Raw genomic sequence first — 22,061 nt, forward strand, 5'->3', positions numbered from 1 at the left:
AGTTTCCACTTCCAGATCAGACACTGATGGGATAGTAGGGATGGGGGTGGAGGGGTTGATCTCAGAAGCACACTCAACAGGAGCAGGATGGAATATATGTGATTTGATAATGAGCTTTGGAAAATCCAGTGACAGGCCACAAAGACATACTGAGTACTACATACGCATAAATCCTATGGACTGAAGGAAGATGGACATATTTGCACAGAAGCCTAAAAGAAGGATGGCAGGTGGCTATACCACCATGTGCTGAGCACTCCCTCTGCCTCAAGCCCTGTGCTGAGCATCACACACATCACATCTCTCTCAGAGCAATTACATTCTATCACTCACAAAATAAATCAATGTACAGAATAAGATTCAGAGACTTGTTGATATCAAAGCCAGCATTTAAACCAGGTCCCAGTGATGCCAACATCCTATGGCACTCCAGCTAGACATTTTAGTTAAAGTGGGGGAAGACTTTTGCAACAAGCAGAGAGAAAATGAACAACACATTATTTAGAGAATGCACAGAGTAGGAGCGAGGTTAATATGGGTTGGAATTAGAAACTAGTCTGAAACTGTCAGAGCTAAAGCCAATGAGATGTCAGCAACATTAGATGACTTGATTTATGGAGAAAGAGGTGCCATCTAAGGACTTTATTAAGGAATACTTTAAAAATATTCAGCTTTGCCTATGATAAAATACAGCAGGGACCTTAAAAGCAACATACCTATGTTCTGGCCTCCTAGAAGTATAATGAAGAATGTTTAAAAAAAGATTTTAAAGCAAAGATGGCAATAATAATGACATAGAAAAGAGGTAAAACTGCAAAAAAAAAATCAAAGAGACATTGAGGTCTCAATGTTAGCTGTCATCTCATGGGATGATGATAAATTAGGAACCAGCCAATTCCTACAGAATAACTGTGAGTCTTATTTTAGAAGAATTTAAAGTAAAAACTAAATGTTACAAAGCCACATTAGCAAAATATCTTTAGACAGACAAGATGAATAAAAATGCAAAATATCATTAATGTCTTTATTAATAGAAGGTCACTAATTAGACCTTTAACAATTTAAGCCCATATTGATACCTAAAATTCTCTCATCCCTCTGCAATTAGTGAGTATAACCATGTATAGCAGGTACAGACTTACAAAGATTGCTATTTGTATGTGGAGCTCACATTCTGATGGTAGGTAGGAACTAAACAACTATAAAAAGCAATAAACAAAGACGTAAAAGACACAATCCTGAATCTACAAGCACAGATACTAACAGTTACAAGAGGACTATGTATGTCACTACTAAATTATAAGGGTTTCCATGTGTTTAAGACACTTACCTAGCCACAATGCAATGAGGACAGCATCAATTCCATCTATTGGCTCACAGATCCGAGCCACAACAGGGTGGATCTGCTGGGCCAAGTAGTATTGGGTGTCTATGGTTAAATTGTCTTGTTTCTGCAGCTGCTCAGGTGCATAGGCCCTCTGAGTTGCAGGGAGGTTTGACCCATCCTAACAGAAGACATGGTATAGGTAAAGCTGTGAGCAACTCAATAATCACACATACACTTGCTTAATCAAATAGAGGGACAACAGTTTAAATTTTATGTGCTCAGTTCCAAACACCAAGAAGTATTGCCCTATTGAAAATCTCACATGTATCTTAAAGTAAAAAGACCAAGAACTTCTTGACCTCAATCTTATCCATTGCCTGAGAATGTAAATCCAGTGTGTTGTGTTCTTTGCTGTCAGGATACAAACCCAGTAAGTAAGATGACACTAGCTAGATTATCTAATTCTACTTGCCATGACATAAAAACACATTGAAAGACTCGTGAGAATTAGTCTACTAAGAAAGTCTTTTAAAGGCACAAAAATATAAGAATAAATAACAATTCTTTTATTCTGTTAATACAATAACTTCCAGCCACAATTACAGCCATAGAAACATGTTAGCACCCATCCTTGCCCCAAATGAGTAAGTGGGAAAGCTAAGGGAATAAACCCCAGTAGAAACAAAACATATATGCTAGACATAAGACAGGTGTAACAGTAATGCACAGTCCTGGTGGGGTGGTCAATTTTTATTGTCAACTTGATCGAGCTAAGATATACTTTGAGTATTAGTGAAACAACCCTCTTAGCATGTCTGTGAGGGTATTTCCAGAGATAATTAACTAAGGTGGGGAAAACCAGCCCTAAAAGTAAGCATCACCATGCACTGAGTTGAGGTTCAAAAGGAAAAAAGGGAGAAAGCATCTGCCCAGTGTACCACGTTTTCTGCTTCTGGTCTAGTGAAATGTAAATATCTTCACTCTCTGTTACCACAGAGTAATAGGAAAGCAGTCCCAGTCCCATGTCTTTCCCAGTGTGATAAACATGTATCCTTTCCAACTGTGTGCCAAAATAAATCCTTTGTCCTTTGTTTCTTTCAGGTATTTTACCATAGGAACAAAAAAAGTAACTGATCTACCTTGACAGAAGCAGTGTTCAGAAGTCAATTATCTGACCAGTGGAGGCAGTATTACTCTGCAGTGTTAAGCTGGCTCCTCCTCAAGCAAATGAAGGTGGCTTAGAGACTCTTTTCAAGGGCTATTTCTTTTACACTATAAAATTAAAGTCGTGAGATTCTATGTAATGAGCCCACATACAGCTCTGTGGTGATGTCATTGTCATCTGTGAATCAAAAAGTCATCATTCTACCGGACCAACATCAAATGACTCACTCTACTCTTCCTCTTGACTGAAACAACAGAATTTAATATTCAGACTAGTAAATTATAACTATTCACAGGGCTCAGCTGCTCTGCAGAACTGATTATAATGTGAATCCTAGTCTTTCAATTCTGCCACAATCAGTCTCTTCTCAGCTCAGCATCCAGCTCAAAGCAGAGGAAACCTTCCATATCATGGGCTTTAGCAGAGACCCAAAGCAAGGCCTTCTTTCCCAGGTTATGTTCCCGATAGAATGAATGTATCTATCTGTCTTTCAACTAGGTTCTAACTGGTCTAAGGTATAATGAAATTCCTAGGAAGAAAGGAAACCTCAGGTTAAAATTTGTTTGTCCATATTTCACCAACTCAGTAAAAACAAAATAATAATAATCAGGCTTAATCGTTGTCCTTTAATAAACTTGAACTATAAGATGAAAATGAGGCAATAGTTGCTAGCTAAGAGTTTGAAAACAAATCATCAGGGTGTGTCTTCCTATGTGCTATACTTAGACTGCCTTTTAGTACCAGAAATCTGGTCAGCCTATAGAACTGTATTTTTTTTGTTGAGTTTTATCTTTTGTGTGGTGATATTTTATCTGTGTACCCCAATAAAGTTTATCTGAGGATCAGAGAAAAAAGCCAGGCACTATAAGAAGTCAGGCAATGGGAGAACACACCTTTAATCCTATCACTCAGGAGTCAAAGATCTGTCTGAATCTCTGTGAGTTCAAGGCCACACTGGGAATAGAGCCAGGCATAGTGGTACATACCTTTAATCTCAGCACTAACAATAAAGGTCTGGATGTCTGTACAGAAAGACAGGAAGTGACAGAGCTGGGCAGGAAGAGGAAGTGATGTAGCTGGGAGGAGAGGAAATGAGCTGGTAGAACAGAAAGGCATATAGGCATGGGTAGACAGGAAGTAGATCTTTTTGGAAGCTGAGGGTCAGTAAGGTGAATTGGGCTTTGGCTTGTCCTATTCCTCTGATCGTTCAGAATTTACCCTGTTTTTATTAATAAGACCTTTTAGCAATTCATCTTATACTTTTCCTTCATTATTTTCTGTTGCTGTTGAGGCTGATCTTATGTTGTCCTAGGCTGGTTCTAGCACAGTGCTATAGCAAAGGAGGACCTTGAAGGGAGCCTCCTATATCTATCTTCGAAGAGCTGGGCTTGCAGGCATGCATCACCACACCCGGCAAATTCTATCCTTTTTGAAGGTGAATTACAGGCACAATTGTAGAAGTAAAGAGATTAAGGCACTGGTGAATTGGAGGGAAGAGGTAGAGTGCTTGCCTAGCATGTACATGGTCCTAACTTCTATCGCAAGAACTGCAAACCAAACCAAACCAAGTGCTTGAGTTACTTTCTAGTATGGCACTAGAAGTTCTCATAAAGGAATATTTGTACATTTAAAAAGCAATGGAAAATTTCTGAGCATACTTTCTACTTAAAGCATTTTGACTCTAAATAGCTTGTAGCTAAGAGTTACCCCAACATGTTTACTATTGTATTTTAAAAATCTAAGCTCAAAAAGAGCACAACTGGTTAGATAACAGGTTTTACAATGTGTGTTCGAAAAAACGTTTAGGCTCACCTAAGACATATTACTAAAAGATCTAGTTTTTAAACTGAACAAGACCTCAAGAACATGTGACACACATGGAGATGTGACATACGACTTTTAAGAACAGATAAGGAAGCAAGGTTGGTCTTTCTTGAGGTGTCCATGTAGCAATTCGTGAACTTTGAGATAACCAGGTGTTCTAAATTAGCCACTGTTAGTGGAAAACTAATGGGAAAAAAATCTAAGTAGTTGATGGGTGGGAGGGTGGGGGGGCTCTTAAAGCAATTATGTCAAACATATGCCTTGCAAAAATTATGTCTATGGGCAGTGGTGGTGCACACCTTTAATCCCAGCACTCGGGAGGCAGAGCCAGGCGGATCTCTGTGAGTTCCAGGCCAGCCTGGTCTACAGAGTGAGTTCCAGGAAAGGCGCAAAGCTGACTCGAAAAAAAAAAAAAAGCCAAAAATTATGTCTAATGAAAAAATAATAACTACAGGTTTAAAATTAGTAGACAAGAAGCTGAAAAGGAAGCTTTGGCTAGTAAACATGGTGAAAGGTGGGTGTGTCCCGTGGAGAGGAACAATGGCAAATTAAAATCCTATGCCCTTTGTTGGAAGATTGGGAGAAAATAAGTTAATAAAAACAAATATAAATTGTATTTAAGAAGAAGGAACAGTATTAGTGGGGGAGGAATGCTAAAGTCACATCAAATTGGGTTTATTACACTACATTAGCATCAGCATTTTAGGGACATATATTAATCAAAACAAGAATAAAAACAAATATTTTGACATTAAGGAATACAAGTTTGACTTTTAAATACACCTATCATACTATTTTATATACATCACAAAATACCTCTATTCCATTTTTAAACAAAATACTTTTTGTTGAAAAAATGTCTGCCTTGATTTCATCATTAGATGCAATTTCACTAACCCCATATTATTTTTAAAAGGTATACGCTATCATCTGCTCCTCTCATTAATAATCTACGAGCTTGTCCATGTATATGAAGACGTAAGTGGAAAAAATAGCCTATTTACCAAAATCTTTATTTGCATAATTTAAAAATTGGGTTTTTTTTTTGAGATGAGACTTGTCAGAAGCAATATGCAAAGCACATTAAGGATTTGAGCAAGCCAGACATTTATGGAAATATTTTCCTGCAGAAATTGGCTTTCTCAAACAGTTCTTAATCAAGAGTAACCCTAGGAGGGAGATAGAGTCAAGTGTTGATTCCTGTCCATGTACTTATCATTGTTATGTACATCATCTACGGTATGTGACAGATATTACATTAATAGACTAGCTTTTGATTTTCATAAGACTCTATGCTTTTTAAAGCATACTGGCTGTGTTTTAGCAAAGGTCAATTTATAGAAATGAATTTTAAAGTTTATCTAAAAATTTTACTGTAATAATGTAGTATGACTCTTATTAATTGTCTTAGTTGGCTTTTGTTGCTGTGAAGAGACACCATGACCACGGTAACTCTTATCAAGGAAAACATTTAATTGAGCCTGGCTTATAGTTTCAGAGATTTAGTCCATTAACATCATGGCAGAAAGCATGGCAGTGTGCAGGCTGATATGGTGCTGGAGAAGGAGCTGAGAGTTCTACATCTTGATCCACAGGCAGCAGGAGGAGACTGTGGGCCAAACTGGGATTAGCTTGAGCATATATGAGACCTCAAAGTGTGCCCCAATAGTGACACACTTCCTCCACCAAGGCCATACCTCCTAGTAGTGCCTAATAGGGTGAAGCACTCAAACACATGAGTCTATGGGGGAGGGAGGATACCTATTCAAGCCAATGCATTAATGTAAGAGAAACAATCCTTCTCAGATGAATTATGCCTTGGGCTAAGTAGACCAAACAAGAGTAATTTTAAAGAACATGAGACAGGCCTAGAACTGACATACAAGGAGAAAAGATTGGTATTCCTATCTTCCAAATGGAGTCAAGCACTTTCAGGAAAAAAAAAAGTCCTCATGTCCTGCTCTGCCCTGCTTTTCTCTTCACCCTGTTAGTGACATGCCACTCTCAAACAAAACTAGTTATTAGTTTTAAAGTATGTTGAGAAAGCACACAGTTTCCTTAGAGGTATCTTACAAAATAGGGAGAAAGAAAACATGGGAAGGAGAGAAGCTGTAGGGAGAGGGAAGTCAGTCTTTGGGCCTTCCAACTTTTTCCATATATCTATGCATTTCATATTGTTTCAAGTAATTATTTTGATAAGGAAGGAGGACAAAGCGTTTATTCTGCTATTCCACTGACTCATCATAATGAAAACTGTCACAAAAGGAATGATTGAAAACAACAACAACCTATTAGTGTTGCTGGATATACCATCAAAAGTACATATACTACTTTATTTTCTCTTTTTGTGGTGCTAGGAAGGAAAGCCAGGGCATCACGCGTACTAAGCAAGTGTTCAACAACTAACCTACAATCCCAGCCTATGACACATTTTCACAGAAGTTTAGAGTTGAAAAAGTAGTAACTGTCATAAAACTGTCTCATAAAAATAATTTCAATGACTTCCAAAAGCTACTTTGAATATTTTTAGGAAACTTGTAAGGAAACATTACAGAATTTTTTTTTTTTTTTAAGATTTGAAAGCTCACTAAACTAAACCATGGGACTAGTTATTTAGAAGACTACTACTAAGTAAAATACTGTGGCAATCTGGATTTGACTAAAGATTCCTGTATACAGACCAGTGGTTTATGTGTGTACATGTTCATATGTGCACATGAGTGTCGAGGACAGGTCAACATCAGTTGACTTGCTCAATCACTCTCTACATTATGTTTTTTTGTGTTTTACGTGTATGGGTGTTTAGTCTATATGTATGTCTGCACTGCCTGTGTGCCTGGCACCTGAGGAGGCCAGAAGAAGGAATGAGATCCCCTGGAACTGGAGTTATAAGTAGTTGTGGGCCACCATATGTGTGCTGGGAATTGAACCCAGATCCTCTGGAGCAATAAAACTGCTGAGTCACTTCTCCAATATTCTACCTTATGTTTTTAAAACAAGGTCACTCAATGAATACCAACAAGCTCTCAGCATCTGCATGCCCTCACCTTCCAGCACTATAGTTATAAACACAAGCCACTCTACCTGCCTTTTGATGTGAGTGCTAGGGATCTGAACTCAGGTCCTCACTCTTGCATAGCAAACATTTTACCTGTTGAGCCATCTTGCCAGCCCAGGATTCTTAGGGGGCACAAGTCTTATAAACTAGAATAGATTTACCTGACAGATGACATAAGACACCGTATCTCCAGCTTTCACCTTCCTGCCTCCTTGAGAATTTATCCACAGGGCAACATGTACATGAGGTAGGCTTTTTTTATCGGGATAATCCTGGGGATCCTTTGTCAATGCCTAAAAGATAAAAAAAAAAAAAAAATGGAAAAAATAACCTCACCAAATTTAAAAATACAACCATATATACCAGAATCATATATATGTGTAACGTATATTATATATATAAAACATGAAAATGACAATGTATACAGAAAACATGGTTCCTTTCTCTGTCATTTAGTAACTGGTATAGCCACATACAAGCCTAACGAGAAGAAATGTAAGTTTATGGGCTCTGCCATATAATATTTGAATATTTAAAATAATCAAGACACTAGATCCAGTGTTCTATGAAGACTTAAGAGTTTCTCCTCATGTTTGTAGTTCTCTCATTTAATTAGTTGGGATTAGAGAATAACAGCTACTCTGACTTAATGATCCAATCTCAATGGCTTCTCTAACTGAATAAACCTCCAATACACTATACAGCACTGAACTTACGCTGAATGCCAACTTGTGCTCTATAGAGAGCGATGAGTTTGTAACAGAAAGTGAGCACAAGATCAGGAACAGCACCACTCAGGAGAAAGTTATTTTCTAACAATACTATTTGTACTAATGATACAGAAGAAAAGCTTGGTAAAACTGTTCACGCTTTATAAATATGAATCCTAACAGTAGCACCACATTGTACTAGCAGTCAGCATATTACTTTCCACCACCATAGCAAAGTACTTTCCCTTGAGAACATTCTTGACTAAGCAGTAAAAAATAGCAACTTGGAGAGAATGGTCTCCCTTCTGTAGTCAAGGTTGACTTGGAACTCACTGTGCAGTGCAGGCTGGCTACAAACTTGAGGCAATCCTCCTGTCTCAACTTTCTGAGTGCTGGTATTACAAGTGTGAGCCATCATGTCTAGCAAAGTTAGCAATTTCTAAAGCTTTTAAACCTTGAGAACAAGTCTACTGTTTTGTGTTGGAGCCTGCTGACAATCAGCTGGCTATCTGAGTAAGGGTGAGCAGATTGTAGAGACAATGAAGAAGACAGAAAAGAGTAGAGATGTCTGCCAGTCATGCCGAGTTGATTTCACAGGCAGCTTATATGCATTTTTGAAGGACAGAGGTAGAACAATGCACAGCGCAGGCATTCAACCACTATCTATCCTGCCTGGAGTCAAAGAGGAGACAGTTTCATTTTCTATCTTGTTGTACCTCTGGCTGGCATCAGCAGCCTACATCTACTTAGTGTGTTCCTTCCTGTGGGTTAATCAGACTTTCTCACAGCCCTTCAAGGAGACTCAGCAGACTAATCAGGACTTTCTCACAGCCCTGAAGCAAGCAAGCTTGAACTCTATTAACTCAGAACAGACTTCAGATTCAAACTGGGACACTGAGTCAGTTGTGGGCTCCCACAATTTTGTATGATTAAACACAAAGACTACACAAAGCATATCTGAAGAATGAAGGTTACTCTAGGAAAATTATTTGTGCAACTATCTGAGTTACAAGCTAAACTAACTGCTGTTTACATAGAATATAGTTTTTACTTGAAAGAATGGTAGGAAAACTATAGTTATTTTGACATATAGATCTAGCAGTTTCTCAAAAAACAAAAAACTCTGAAACTAAATAAAACCTGCTACTTCAAGAAAAAAAATCAATCTGACAAGAGATATCAGTGATAAAATTCAACCTTTCAAGTCCAATTCAAACTTTAGAAAGTATGTTTCCATCTCTGTGAGCCTGAAAACTTCCCAATACTTAAGACATTTCTAATAAAGTAGGAGTATTTTAACATGTGCTTTCACAGTATACTTAAAATACATCCATTTTAATATCTGCATAATTCAGGGAATAAACCAACAAATAATCCACAATGTCATACATGGATGAAATATCCACTCAAAGTTCAATGCAGGAGTGAATAAGATAAAAATATGCCAGGCGGTGGTGGCACATGCCTGTAATCCCAGGACTCGGGAGGCAGAGGCAGGTGGTTCTCTGTGAGTTCAAGGCCAGCCTGGTCTACAAAGCGAGTTACAGGACAGGCTCCAATGCTACAGAGAAACCCTGTCTCGAAAAACCACACAAAAAAAGATAAAAATACATGGTACATATGCATAAAGATGATATATAGCATATTTTTGCAATGAATATACACAAACAAAAATAAGAAAAAAACCCAAAGTACAATACAGACCAGCAAATTTTAAAGTAAAAAAAAAAAAAAAAAAGTTTACTGGTATGGTCTTAGACTTCACATTACAAATAACTTTAAAGACTACAAAGAATAAAGATTAATAGAAAGACAACTCACCTTTCACATATGAATGAACAGCTAATTATAAATAGACAAAGACCTCTATGATATATTTTATCAGAATTTACTATACTTGCACCAACACTACAGAAATGTTAAAAAAAATAAAAATTAAAATTAAAAACCCAGGGTCACACTCACTATGTAGCCTTGGCTGGCCTCTAACTCAGCAAGTAGACAAAATTGGCCTTGAACTCAGAGATGTGCCTGCCTTTGCCTCCCAAGTGCTGGGATTAAAATTATGCATTACTATACCCAAACGATACCATTCTTTATAAATAAAAAGATAAAGGCTGGGAAGATAGTTTTATCATTAAATAGCTTAACCCATGTCAAGAAAAACACACAACAAAGTAGTCAGCTTAGTTGCTAGTACTTATCATTCTGAACAATGGAGAGGCAGAGACAGGTAGCTAGCTCCCTAAGGCTCCCTGGCCAAACCCACTCAGTAAGCTGTAAGTGAGGGACAAATCTGTCTCAACAAACAAAGCAAGGGCTAGAAAGATAGCATAGTTGGGATAACACTTGCTGTGTAAGCAGGAGGACCTGAATTTGATCCCCAAAACCCATGAAAATAAGTTGGGTACAGACTTGCGATCTCAGCAAAGGAGAGGTGGAGACAGGAGGATCCCCATCCAACTAGCCTGGCCTACCTAGCAAATTCCAGGCCAGTGAGAGACTATCTCAAAGAAAGAAAGTCATGTGTGCAAACAAACACACACACACACACACACACACACACACACACACACACACACACAGTATTATTTATAGCAAAGAGCTAGTATTAAGGCACATACAGCCAAAGGTATGATATAAATATCTCCTTTTTAACATTAAAGACATGATGGTCAAAATATAGAAAACAAAAAATTGACCCCAAAATGAATATAAGTCCTAGAAAATATTCTCTCCAAAAAGCAAATAAAATCAAATTAAACCCACTGTGAAAGTTTCATCTCCACTATGGTAGGAATGTTTTATTTTAAAAATCACCACCATTACAAAGAAACTGTGATGAAAATAGCATGCATATTTTATATTAGTAACTGGCACCACCTTTTCACAACACCATTTTCCTAGATCCATTCTGATAATCATATCTTTTGACACAAATGTTTTATTTCAAGGAATGTACAATAAGAAAATAATCTATCTGAAAGCAAAATGACAAGCAAACAAAGATGTTCAATGTAGTTATTTACAATAGAAAAGAAAACTTAACAATAAAAGAAGAAAAAATTAAATAAACATGTCAGCAAAATAGATGATTATTAATGTATTGATTAACTTCGTTTACGGGTGCTAGGAATCAAACATAGGCCTTACATACATGATTTTTCCAGTGATATAAAAATTTGATTTTGGGGGTAATATAGATACACAGAAGCCAGGCATGATGGCACTTACCTGCAATCCTGGCACTTTCAGGTGGAGGGGAGATCAGAGGTTCAAGGCCAGCCTCAAGTGTATATAAAGTTCAAGCTAACCTAAGGTACATTACACCCTGCTCTGTCTCAAAAAAAGAAAAACCATGAAAATGGGTTTCTACATAATCAAGCAATTCTAACAATATAAAATATGTTTCCGAGTGTATGGCAATATGAAAAACTGACAATCATTACTTTAACACAGAAGTAGTATGAATGAGTTTTCATTCCTAAACTTCTCCTTAATGTCATCAACAGATCCTTTAATTTTTCTGTATAAGCTTTGACAAAGAAACCAATCACAAAATGGGTAAAGTGATATTTGAAGATTAGCTTCTGAATATGTAAAGATACTTGTTTTAAATAGGAAGAAATCTATTAACCTACTATCTTGCTTATTACATGCTACTTTGGAAATCAAGATTTTGTTTCTCAAATTAGCTAAGAAAAAAATCCATACCCACAATGTGATTATGGTTTTGTTTTAAGATGCACACATGCATTAGATATACAGAATAGATTACCACTATCTTTAATTCTAACTGAATCTGTACCTAAAAGCCTTTTGATTACAGATGTTCATATGATTACAGGATTACCATATGTGAAGTAACATACACATACACATTTGGGAGTGGAAGCAGAAGAGAAGCAAGGAGACAGGGACAATGGTGTGTCAAACAACTATTACTTTGGAGGACTATGAAAAAGGAAGCATTCTCCAGGCCCTGACACATAAGCTAAATCATCCCAACAATGTCTAGAAGTAAAAAGGAGAGAGGTCTCATATGTAGCAGATGTGGCAGTACCTGTGGCTGAAAGAGCTATGCCAATGTTCAATCTGTGAGTCAGTTGTTAAGCAGCTTTCACCCCCAGCCAGAATTTATTTAAATTGTAAGGATGAGGTGGTTCTTCAACTAGCTGAAGGAGGAGAAAAAATATGACAGCAGCTGGGCTCAGCAATAAATGCTACATTTACCTTGTTAATTTCAAACTGACTCACTGGGACACTGCCATTTAGCACATTTTCTCCAATTTCTATTAACCTCTTCTGAATGTTTTCCACAATGGTGTCCCGGCTTTGATCAGAAAGAATCTGGCCAATGACAAAGCTGTATAAAGAAAGAAAAAAATATGAATTTACTATCATATGTCATTAACAAAGAAAAGATAGACATGAGATTGGCATGAGAACAAGAGGTATGTTAAGAGCTAATATGAGGATTAGTGTCTAGAAGGCAGATTAAATTCTATGTTTATTAGTGTTTTGCCTGTATTCATGTCTGTACATCAAATCTGTGCCTGGTATCTGCAGAGGTCAGAAGAGGGTGTAAGATACCCTGAAAGTAGAGTTGAGGATGGCTGGTGCTGGAAATAAAACCCAGGTCTTCTGCAAGAGCAACAAGTGCTCTTAATCACTAAGCTACATCTCCAGTCCCCACAGTTTTATTTTAGTTTTAAAATCTACCAAAAATTTACTAACCTAAAAATTCCATGCCTGCCCTTTGACATATAGATCATTCATTTATGTGGCAGCTAATGCTTTATGCAATATACAATACAGAAAAAAAATGTGTGATATCAGATTTTACGTAATTATAAAATCCAGAAGCAATTATATTCTAACCATAAGTTAAAATTTTAGAAGATAAATTTTATCTTTATTCATAAAGCAACAAGATAGTATTTCTGGGATCAAGATACCATCTCCACCTAACATGACTATTTAGCTAGGCAAGAAGAAATATAAAGCTCTTTAAGTAAACTTAAAAAAAATCTAAGGGGCTAGAAACTACTAGCTCAGGGATTATGAGTATTTGTTCTTACAGAGGATGCAGGTTCAATTCTCAGCACCCACATGATAGCTCACAACTCTAGTCCCTGGGAATCCAATGCCCTCTTCTCACAACCATGGGCACCAGGCTTTAACATGGTGCATAGACATACATGCTTGCAAAACACTTATACACATAAAATAATGAACTAAAAAATGGGAAAAATGCAAAATACCAAACTCTTCTTTCTTCAGCTTCATTATAAATTGTTCAGTGTTCTCTAACTTTATGTTATCCCTCAAAAAATTCATATTATTCTACAAAGCCTCAAGAATAAAGAAACATAAATGAAGAAGCCAATATTTTATCCATTTCTGAGAAAACGCAGAACAAGAGTTTGACAGCTGCTTTATAATCTGTCAGAAAAAGAATCCTAACAAAAATGTTTGTATAGCTCTAATTACTAATACATTTCTAACTCAGAGAAATTTACTTCTATTATGATGCATCTTTTCTTAGAAAACACAAAAGCTGAGGAGAACACTCTAATCGACAGCCTATACAAAGTAGTTTCATCTTGAGTATATTTGGGCGCAATGAAGCATTTCAAACCACATTTCATAAAAGGCAGACCATGACCTATACTCAGATGATCAACTTTGCCTAATCAAGAGTAGTTTTACAGAAGCAACACTTGCTCAATCTCTCAATTTAAAAGCAAAAAAGATTGGAAAATAACTTTAAAATGCTGATATTTAGCAAAAATTATAAGTACTTTTAAACTAGCCATAAAGAAAAGATTCTATTTTCAAAACTGATCTAGATCATAAAATGAGAATATGTAAAGATGGCATATAACATGTCTAAGTATCACTTTTTCAAATGAGTACTTCATACATATGTGACCACACACACACACACACACACACAAAAAAAAACCTTTTAATCATAATATTAAGTTTAAGGTGCAAGGCTAGTTAGTGAGTCATGAATTACTTCAGAGGCACACCCATATTTTAGAACTAGCTCTCAAATCAATCTGAGGTTAGTAAGAATCATTTATATGCAAATGCTAAGTCTCATTCCATGGCCCACTTTTCATCACACATTTTAAGCTACAAAACAGAAGAATCATAAAAATTATGTTTATGATTAGGATCTATGGATTCAGGAATACAAAACACAAGACTTTCAAAAAGAGGAATTAAAAAAAACAGTACCAACAAAATCAACTTTTAAAAGATCAAGGTATAAAGATTTACTTTCAACATAAGGTGTTATGTTATAGTTCGTGTTTCCTACTATGCAAATCTAACTGTAAAATTCTATTTGTAATAATGCAATACAGAATGAAGTTGTATCCTTATGCTTGGCAGACTTATAGGCATTTTCCGTAGCACTTGGATTTTCTTAAACATAAATTTGAAGGGCAAACAACAAAAACAAAATTAAAAGCTAAACTCACTTTCCAGTATCCTTGGCAAGATCACACCAGTCTCTTCTAACTATATCTAATCCTTTTAGCTCCTGTTTGGTAATGTAATTCCCATCTGATGTTGGTTCAACAACCAGAGCAGCATATTTCTTTTTCTTCAGCAGTAGCAGAGACTTGAAAACACCATCGATGTCTATTTCAAGCAGCTTGTACAATTTATTCACTTCACTTTTTACCTGAGAAAATTTCAATTATTTTATTGTCAGATTCTCAAACACCTAACAAGAAAAAAAGATGCACATGCTACAAATTCCCAAGGGTTAACCTCAACAAAGCTTGAAGGCACATGTAATTAAAATTTATCATCCAACTTACATAACACTGAATTATTTAGAGTACAATTTAAAAACACTGAAGAACAAAGAACAAAATCAGATCTTAACATCACTCTCCAGTGTTTACTGAGAAGATTCTCAGTCAGAGTATCACAGATCTATTGGCTCATGAATGTTCACTGTAGCACTATTAACAATAACTTAGTTATAAAATCAGCCTAGGTGCCCATCAACAGAGGAAAGGATAAATAACATTCAGTATACCCATGTACAATGCAAGTTTTTCCAGGCATAAAGAATTAAATTATAATGTATATGTAAAACAGATATAATAAGAAATATTCAACTAGTTAAGTCAGACTCAGAAAAACAATTATTGCATGTTTTCTCTCACTATACATTTTATATTTTACATATACACATCTGTACACATATAAAATCATATGACATGGAAGTAGAAACAAAAAGTGTCTAAGAGAACAAAGAGGACTAACTCACATATGGGGGTAAGAGGCTATGGGGAACATTGCCCAAAGTACATTGCAAACATGTACAACAATGTTTGTATAAGACTCAGAGGTATGTACAATGAATATATACCAATAAAAATAAAATAAAGATCATAACAACTTGAGAAGTTGAGGCAGGTAATGTCCGTACTGAAGTCAATTTGGGGTTGTTACACAGTTCAAGACAATCTTGAGCTATATAGCAAGATTTTATCTCAAAAATAAAATATTTTTTTTAAAACTAACAGATAATAACATAAACATTATCGTTCCATCAAAACAAAGGCTATGATTGTCTCTCTTCACTCTAGGAAATACATAACAAATATAGGAAATTATGTATAGGTCTTTCTGAATCTAAAATTTTGCCTTGAAACTACTGAATTGATTAACAACTAGACAATCCAACAATTATGTGGGCAAAAAAATTACATAAAACTTTGTTAGATGATGTCCAAAATGTCCATTAACACCTTGAGTACAGACAAATAGCAATATGCTGAATGAATAAATGAACAGTCTCTTGCCCTTTGCTTAAAAGACCAAGGCACAAATCATCGCCTCTGGAGAAAACTGCAAAGATTTGCAAGGCCCAGTACGAGTACAAAAGGCCAGCCAGGCCCATGTACAAGTGAAGAGTACAGTTCAAATTCCACAGTTTCCAGGGAGGAAAAATCGAAAATTTGCCAAGTGTGAATCATCATTAAGAGGCTACCAATGGCTGGGCAGTGGTAACTCGGGAGGCAGGAGCAGGTGGATCTCTGTGAGTTCAAGGCCAGCCTGATCTACAAAGCCAGTTCCAGGACAGCCAGAGCTGTTACACAGAGAAACCATATCTCAAAAAATAAACAAAAAAAAAGAGGCTACCAATGACAGCTTCTAAATATCCCTTTGTATTTTCTAATATATTTTAAATACTCCATAAAATTAAATGTGTATGTGTAGCATGAATCTTAAAGAGTCTTATTAATAAAAACAAACCTGGAGCCAGGTATTGGGGTTTAGGGTGACTGCTGGACGATCAAAGAAGCAGAACAAACCACAGCCACCTCACCTCGCCAATTCCTCAGCTGATCCTGTTTCCTCAGACTGGAAGCATCTGAGTCCTCATCCAGAATGAATCTCAGCTGAACTGCTTCTGGAAAGCCTGACGCTTAACCAGGCTCTAGTTCCTGGTTTTCATGTCATATACCTTTCTGCTTTCTGCTATCACTTCCTGGATTAAAGGCTCTTGTTACCACACCTCGCTGTTTCCAGTGTGACCTTGAACTCCCAGAAATCCAGATGGATCTCTGGCTTTGGAATGCTAGGATTAAAGGCATGGGTGCCACTACATCTGTTCTCTGACCCCAGATAAGTTTATTGGGGTGCACAATATTTTGGGGAACACAATATCACCACATGTGTGTGTGAGTGCATCTGTATGTGTAGATAGGTAAATATTAATTCAATCACATCTATGTATGAAATATATCTGAATACTATTAGAAACCCATTTCCTTGTGAATGACAATGCATGAAGTTCCAATGTGACTACATTTAAACTTTTTTCAAAAGAAAAGTGTTATCTACTTCTTAAGGAAACTAACTGCCTTTGAATTTTGCCCTAAAAACAAAATAGAGTGTAAGGAAAAATAGGAGAATGAAAAATTTAGTGACACCAAGTTTATTATTTTCAAAAGTATAAACATGTACATAACACATGAACTTATTGTATTTACTGTGTGAAATACAAAATTCATAAACCCAGGTAAAATAAGCAATCAATAAATTATCTCACCTTGTTTCCCAATTTAAATACTTCTTCCAGATTGGTGCTATTGGTATTTATCATAATTGAGTCTGTATCTCCATAAATAACTTCAAGATTCATCTAATGAAAGCCAAAAGTATAAAGATTAATAACAAAAACACATTGATCACTATACACAATGAAACTAAATGTTTCTAGCACTAGAGACTAGACGTGCCACTGATTTCGCACAAGTCATGTTACTATCTATACAGCCAGGATATATAATTGAAGATAAAGAAAGCCTTCCCAATTTTCTTTTTAAAAACCTGGAAAAAACACCTGTGTGTCATTTCAATTGAAATAGAATAGGGGGGTTAATAAAAAGAAGAAGGTTAGGACACAGGGTCTATATTTAACTATTGTACTTAGCAGTCATAACAGTTTAAGAAGCAAAAATACAGATTTTAATTCTGGGGCACAAATATTTATTAGATTCTCAAATAGTACTTAGTAGACTATGAAGTATACCAAGTAATCAATCATAACAAACCACACTGAAGCACCTGCATTATAAAGGCTTAGAAATAAACTCTAATTAGCACCATTTCTAATTTTCCCGAAACACATATAGGCTTCAAGCAGGGGCTAGATCATATCAGTTTTAAAACAAGACAAAGGGCTGTAATTCATTAGGAGGGATTATAAATGTAAAGTAGGCATCCTAAAAAACAATTTTCAGTATGTTTGGGTTACAATTTTCCTTGAACACAAACATGTCACCTGGTATGATATTTCAGAGTTGTTTTAGAATGCATTACCTTCTGTACCATCTCTTTTGTATGCATCAAAATCTAAATAAAACAAAAGTCAATATTAATATATTACACAATTACAAAGGCATAAATATAGCACAAGACATTCCCAATTTCCAAAGCTCCTGAATGTTTCACAACACCCAATCTCATATGACAGTAACATCAATATAATCTAAGTTTGCTTTTATGCTGATACGTAAAAGAGACATGCAAGGCAATAAATATCTGTATTTTTGTGTATCTATAATTAACATGTATAATAAGGTACCCCTTAATAGTATGGCAAAGGTCACTTATTCTCAGTACTAATGTTTCATAGAATTGCATGACTAAAGAAAGCTTTATAGTGCTTAAAATCTCACAATTCATACCCATATTCAGACTCTTAAAAGGTGAGTAGCAAAGTACTCCATTTAAATTAAAATTCTTTCCTATACTAAATTCCTTGAAGGTGACTATATGGCCTGGAGTTAGCATACTGCCCAGAAAAGTGATGGATTTCAGTAAACAGTTAACAAAACAGATACAGATACAGATAACTATGAATAACATAAAATAACGTCCACACTGACAAAAGCAGATGAAGTTACCTTGGGCCCTATCTAAAGACGTACTAATGTGATGCACTGAGAGCAGAAACAGAGGCAAAGATACTGAATCATGTGAAAGACATTATGTTGAAAGCACTTCCTGCATTCTCACCTCTCTATTATTAACATCCACATTTGTTAGCTGTGGAACGACAAAGAAAATCATCTCTCTCTCCTAGCCACAGCAAAACAAGGGCACAAAACTAGGCACTCTGGCTGCAGGATAAAAGCCTTAGTCACTCAATACTATTGCCACTCCAGTATCGTTTATTCATCATGCATCAATCTAAATCAGAAGATTCTTTCCAATGAATCAGAAGTTTGCTTTCACTCATGGCTCTTCCTCCTACCTTGTCAGCTAAGCTGAAATCCCGAGGTTTCATTTCAGTCTTTCTTATCTCCCATAGTACAGAGCACTTCTGTCTTTGAAGCACTTTATCCATCTATCCACCATCGCCTATCTTCATTGTCCACTCCCCTCTCCTACTATTGCCCAACTTTGTTCATATATTCAAAAGTTCCGTGCCTGGGGGGGGGGGGGTGTCATGGTGAATTCTGATTAAGCTAAGCCAGTACTTTTTATATTGGCTACATAGTGAAATTACCTCAGGCTCATTAAATAACTAAAGCAGTGACAACCAAAAAATGTCTCTGGAACTTGTTCCTAGTGTAAAACTCTGACTCCAATGTCGAGAACGACTGTGCAAGAGTACTAGCTTTCTAAAGTTTATTACATGGTTCTATTTTCTTCCCAAAACAAATACTTCCCCCTTCCAATATCTGGCCCAAAATGTCTTTGACCAGAAGTGGTTTTTGTTGTTGTTGTTTATTAAATTTTTTTCATTTATTTTACATCCCCACCTCAGTTTCCCTTCCCTCGTCTCCTCCCATTCCCTCCCCTAACAACCCTTTGTTTCTGTTCAGAAAGGGGCAGGCCTCCCATGGTGTCAACAAAGCATGGCCATCAACTTGAGGGAGAACGAAGCTCCTCCCTTTGTATTGAGGCTGGGCAAAGCAAACCAGTGTGAGGACTAGGTTCCCAAGAGCCAGTTCAATCATTAGAGACAAGCCCTGACCTCAGTGCTAGGAGTCCCACGAAAAGACAAAGCTACACGACGATCACACATATGTAGAGGCCTAGGTTGGTCGTATACAGGCTTCCTAGCAGTCTGACCAGAAGTTTTTTAAAAAGAGCTCCCAAGATGATTCCAAGAAAACTGTGGTAATTCCATTCTGGAGACATTACTGACTTAGACATATTTATATGACAACTTTACCTGGACAGATTAATCAAAGATACGGAGAATCCTCTAGGAAACTTCTGCAAAGGGTTTTTGTTCCTCATGAGAATTAGAAGAAAACCAGCGTCAAAGATTGAGGGCTGGCTAGAATAGGCAACAGGCATCATGGTAACCATGAAGGACCATGCTAGAAGGTTCAAGCTAAATGCTGAGAACGCACCTGACTCACAGGGATATGTGGTTACTGCTGAATGACACCTGTGAAGTAACATTCTAACTTTTCTGAGGACTTACCAACTTGAATGAACCAGGACTAATCTCCTAAATGTTTTCAGAGCCCCCAAGATCAAGCTCAAATTCTACAGTAATATCTAAACCCCAGCTCTATCTGTACAGCTGTTATTTCCTTCACTAAACCTCTAGCTGGGAAAGAAAAACTTCCCAGTCTTTGAATAGTTACCATATACAGGTTCATCTTTTGTTGCCTTCACTCATACAGTGGAATTTCTTCCCCAGTCCTCTGACCATGATTACATTTTACAAAGTTCAGCTTAAACCAAAATTTATTCCATAAAGCCTGAGCTGACCATCCAAGCCTAGAACGATCTCATTGACTATTCTCCAGTTTCTCATAGACCGTGCTCTGTTTCTCTAGTAACTGAATGATGCTTTGTACTATTAATAACTTTTACACTCCCCAAGTAGACCACAAACTTCTGAAGGTCCAAGAGTGTGTTCACACCTACAGACCTTAGCTATGACAAGCAATCAAAGGCTATGTGCCAAGTGACTGGCACATGCCATTGTAATTTCAATTATTATTCTATTAGACACTACAATTCAATTATGGGACAATGCAGTGTGGGAAAATACCCAACCTTTTTTTTTTTTTGGAGGAAAAGGACATAATGAGATTGGCCCAAGTTAAGTTAATCACAGAGAACAGAACTACTTATCAAAGGTTTATCTCCACTTCCTTACAAGACTTAGCTACTCATCACAACGGTCAACTCCATAAGCTCCCTAGGTAACTAAGTAACTGTTATATGCATATGAAGTAGCCCAGAAACAATTTGTCACTTTTTCACTACATATTCAGTATCCACGTTCTCCAAGGCTTTCTACCAAGAGCTGGTGACAATGCCCTTGTGTCAAAGTTTTCACCACAGTCTGTAACTCTTCAGTTTTTCTGATGTTGTATCAGACAAACTGTAACCAGGCTGATCACTATCCTCCTGTGCTTCTTCACTAAGCAGTTCTACATGGGGGATAATGTGGTGAGCTAGACAGAGTCCAAGGTTTTTCCAAGTACTAATGAACAAAATCATCCAGGCTACATTAGGATCAGGCTTCAATTCAAACTGCTCACTGGGGAGGGCTCTGCTGTTGGATACCCAGTGAACTACAAAATTAAGCTCTGAGTCTTTCCCTGAAGAAGTGTTTGATACAGAGGTTATATATAGTTCACTGCCTGACCTAAAAGAAGGACCTATGAACTCATTTTCTTTTCATTGTGTCCCACCACCTTATTACAAAAGCCAACCTGTATGAATGTTATAGAAACTATTAATCAAAAACTTATACATTACAGGTATTTTCTCCATTGAAGAAATGCATTTTTAAAAATAGCCACTGGTATCCTGAAAAATCTACTGGACACAAGATACAGTGAACACAAGATGACCATTCATAAATTCACTTCAAAGTGACAAGCCTAATATTAAAGCTAGCCATTCTGACAGAAAATCATTTTATAAGCACCAGCGGCCAGCAAACAGGGCTCAAAAGATTGCTAAATTCATTAATAAGGCAGTCTGCAGCTATCTGATTTCACAGCAACACCTGCATATTTAGCTACTCATTACCAATTGGATGATGGAATTTTTTCAAGCACATTTCAAAAATCTGCCAACTTCAAGTGTAAAAAAATAAACTTTGTGGTTAATTTTTTCCTTAACAAAGTACAGCTGTTGAGAATAATTGTTCAAGATCTTACCCTGTAATGTCAACTGCAGCAGAACAAAGAGTATTTAATTAGCAAATCTATCCAGTAATTCAACACCTATTATATAAAATGCCTTCGTGATTTTATTCAGGATAATTTGCTAAGAGGGTTATTACTGACATTCAGATGGAATGTAAAATTCCTACGCAAGTCGAGTCATAATAGCAGTAATGATCTCCCCAATCAGGAGACTCGGTGTCACACAAGGCTCTCTTGCAATGCAGCAGCCGATTTCCTGACTTCTTAATTCCTGGGCTCAGTCAGTGAGAGCCCTTCATGCCGA

At 36.7% G+C, this 22,061-nt stretch overlaps 1 protein-coding gene across 1 annotated transcript in view; it reads right to left on the reverse strand.

Moving 5' to 3' along the window:
* Pola1 (DNA polymerase alpha 1, catalytic subunit) overlaps positions 1 to 22,061 on the reverse strand; it is a 323,891-nt gene that overhangs the window by 170,693 nt on the left and 131,137 nt on the right. Inside the window, exons 27-32 of the mRNA XM_036175149.1 lie at positions 17,946 to 17,978; positions 17,173 to 17,265; positions 14,579 to 14,784; positions 12,318 to 12,450; positions 7,536 to 7,667; positions 1,331 to 1,505 (exon numbers count right to left, since the gene is read on the reverse strand). Of these exons, the coding sequence (XP_036031042.1) occupies positions 1,331 to 1,505; positions 7,536 to 7,667; positions 12,318 to 12,450; positions 14,579 to 14,784; positions 17,173 to 17,265; positions 17,946 to 17,978 (772 nt within the window). The remainder of the gene's footprint in view (positions 1 to 1,330; positions 1,506 to 7,535; positions 7,668 to 12,317; positions 12,451 to 14,578; positions 14,785 to 17,172; positions 17,266 to 17,945; positions 17,979 to 22,061) is intronic.

Source organism: Onychomys torridus, chromosome X (genome assembly GCF_903995425.1).
Source record: "Onychomys torridus chromosome X, mOncTor1.1, whole genome shotgun sequence".
NCBI classification, from domain to species: domain Eukaryota; kingdom Metazoa; phylum Chordata; class Mammalia; order Rodentia; family Cricetidae; genus Onychomys; species Onychomys torridus.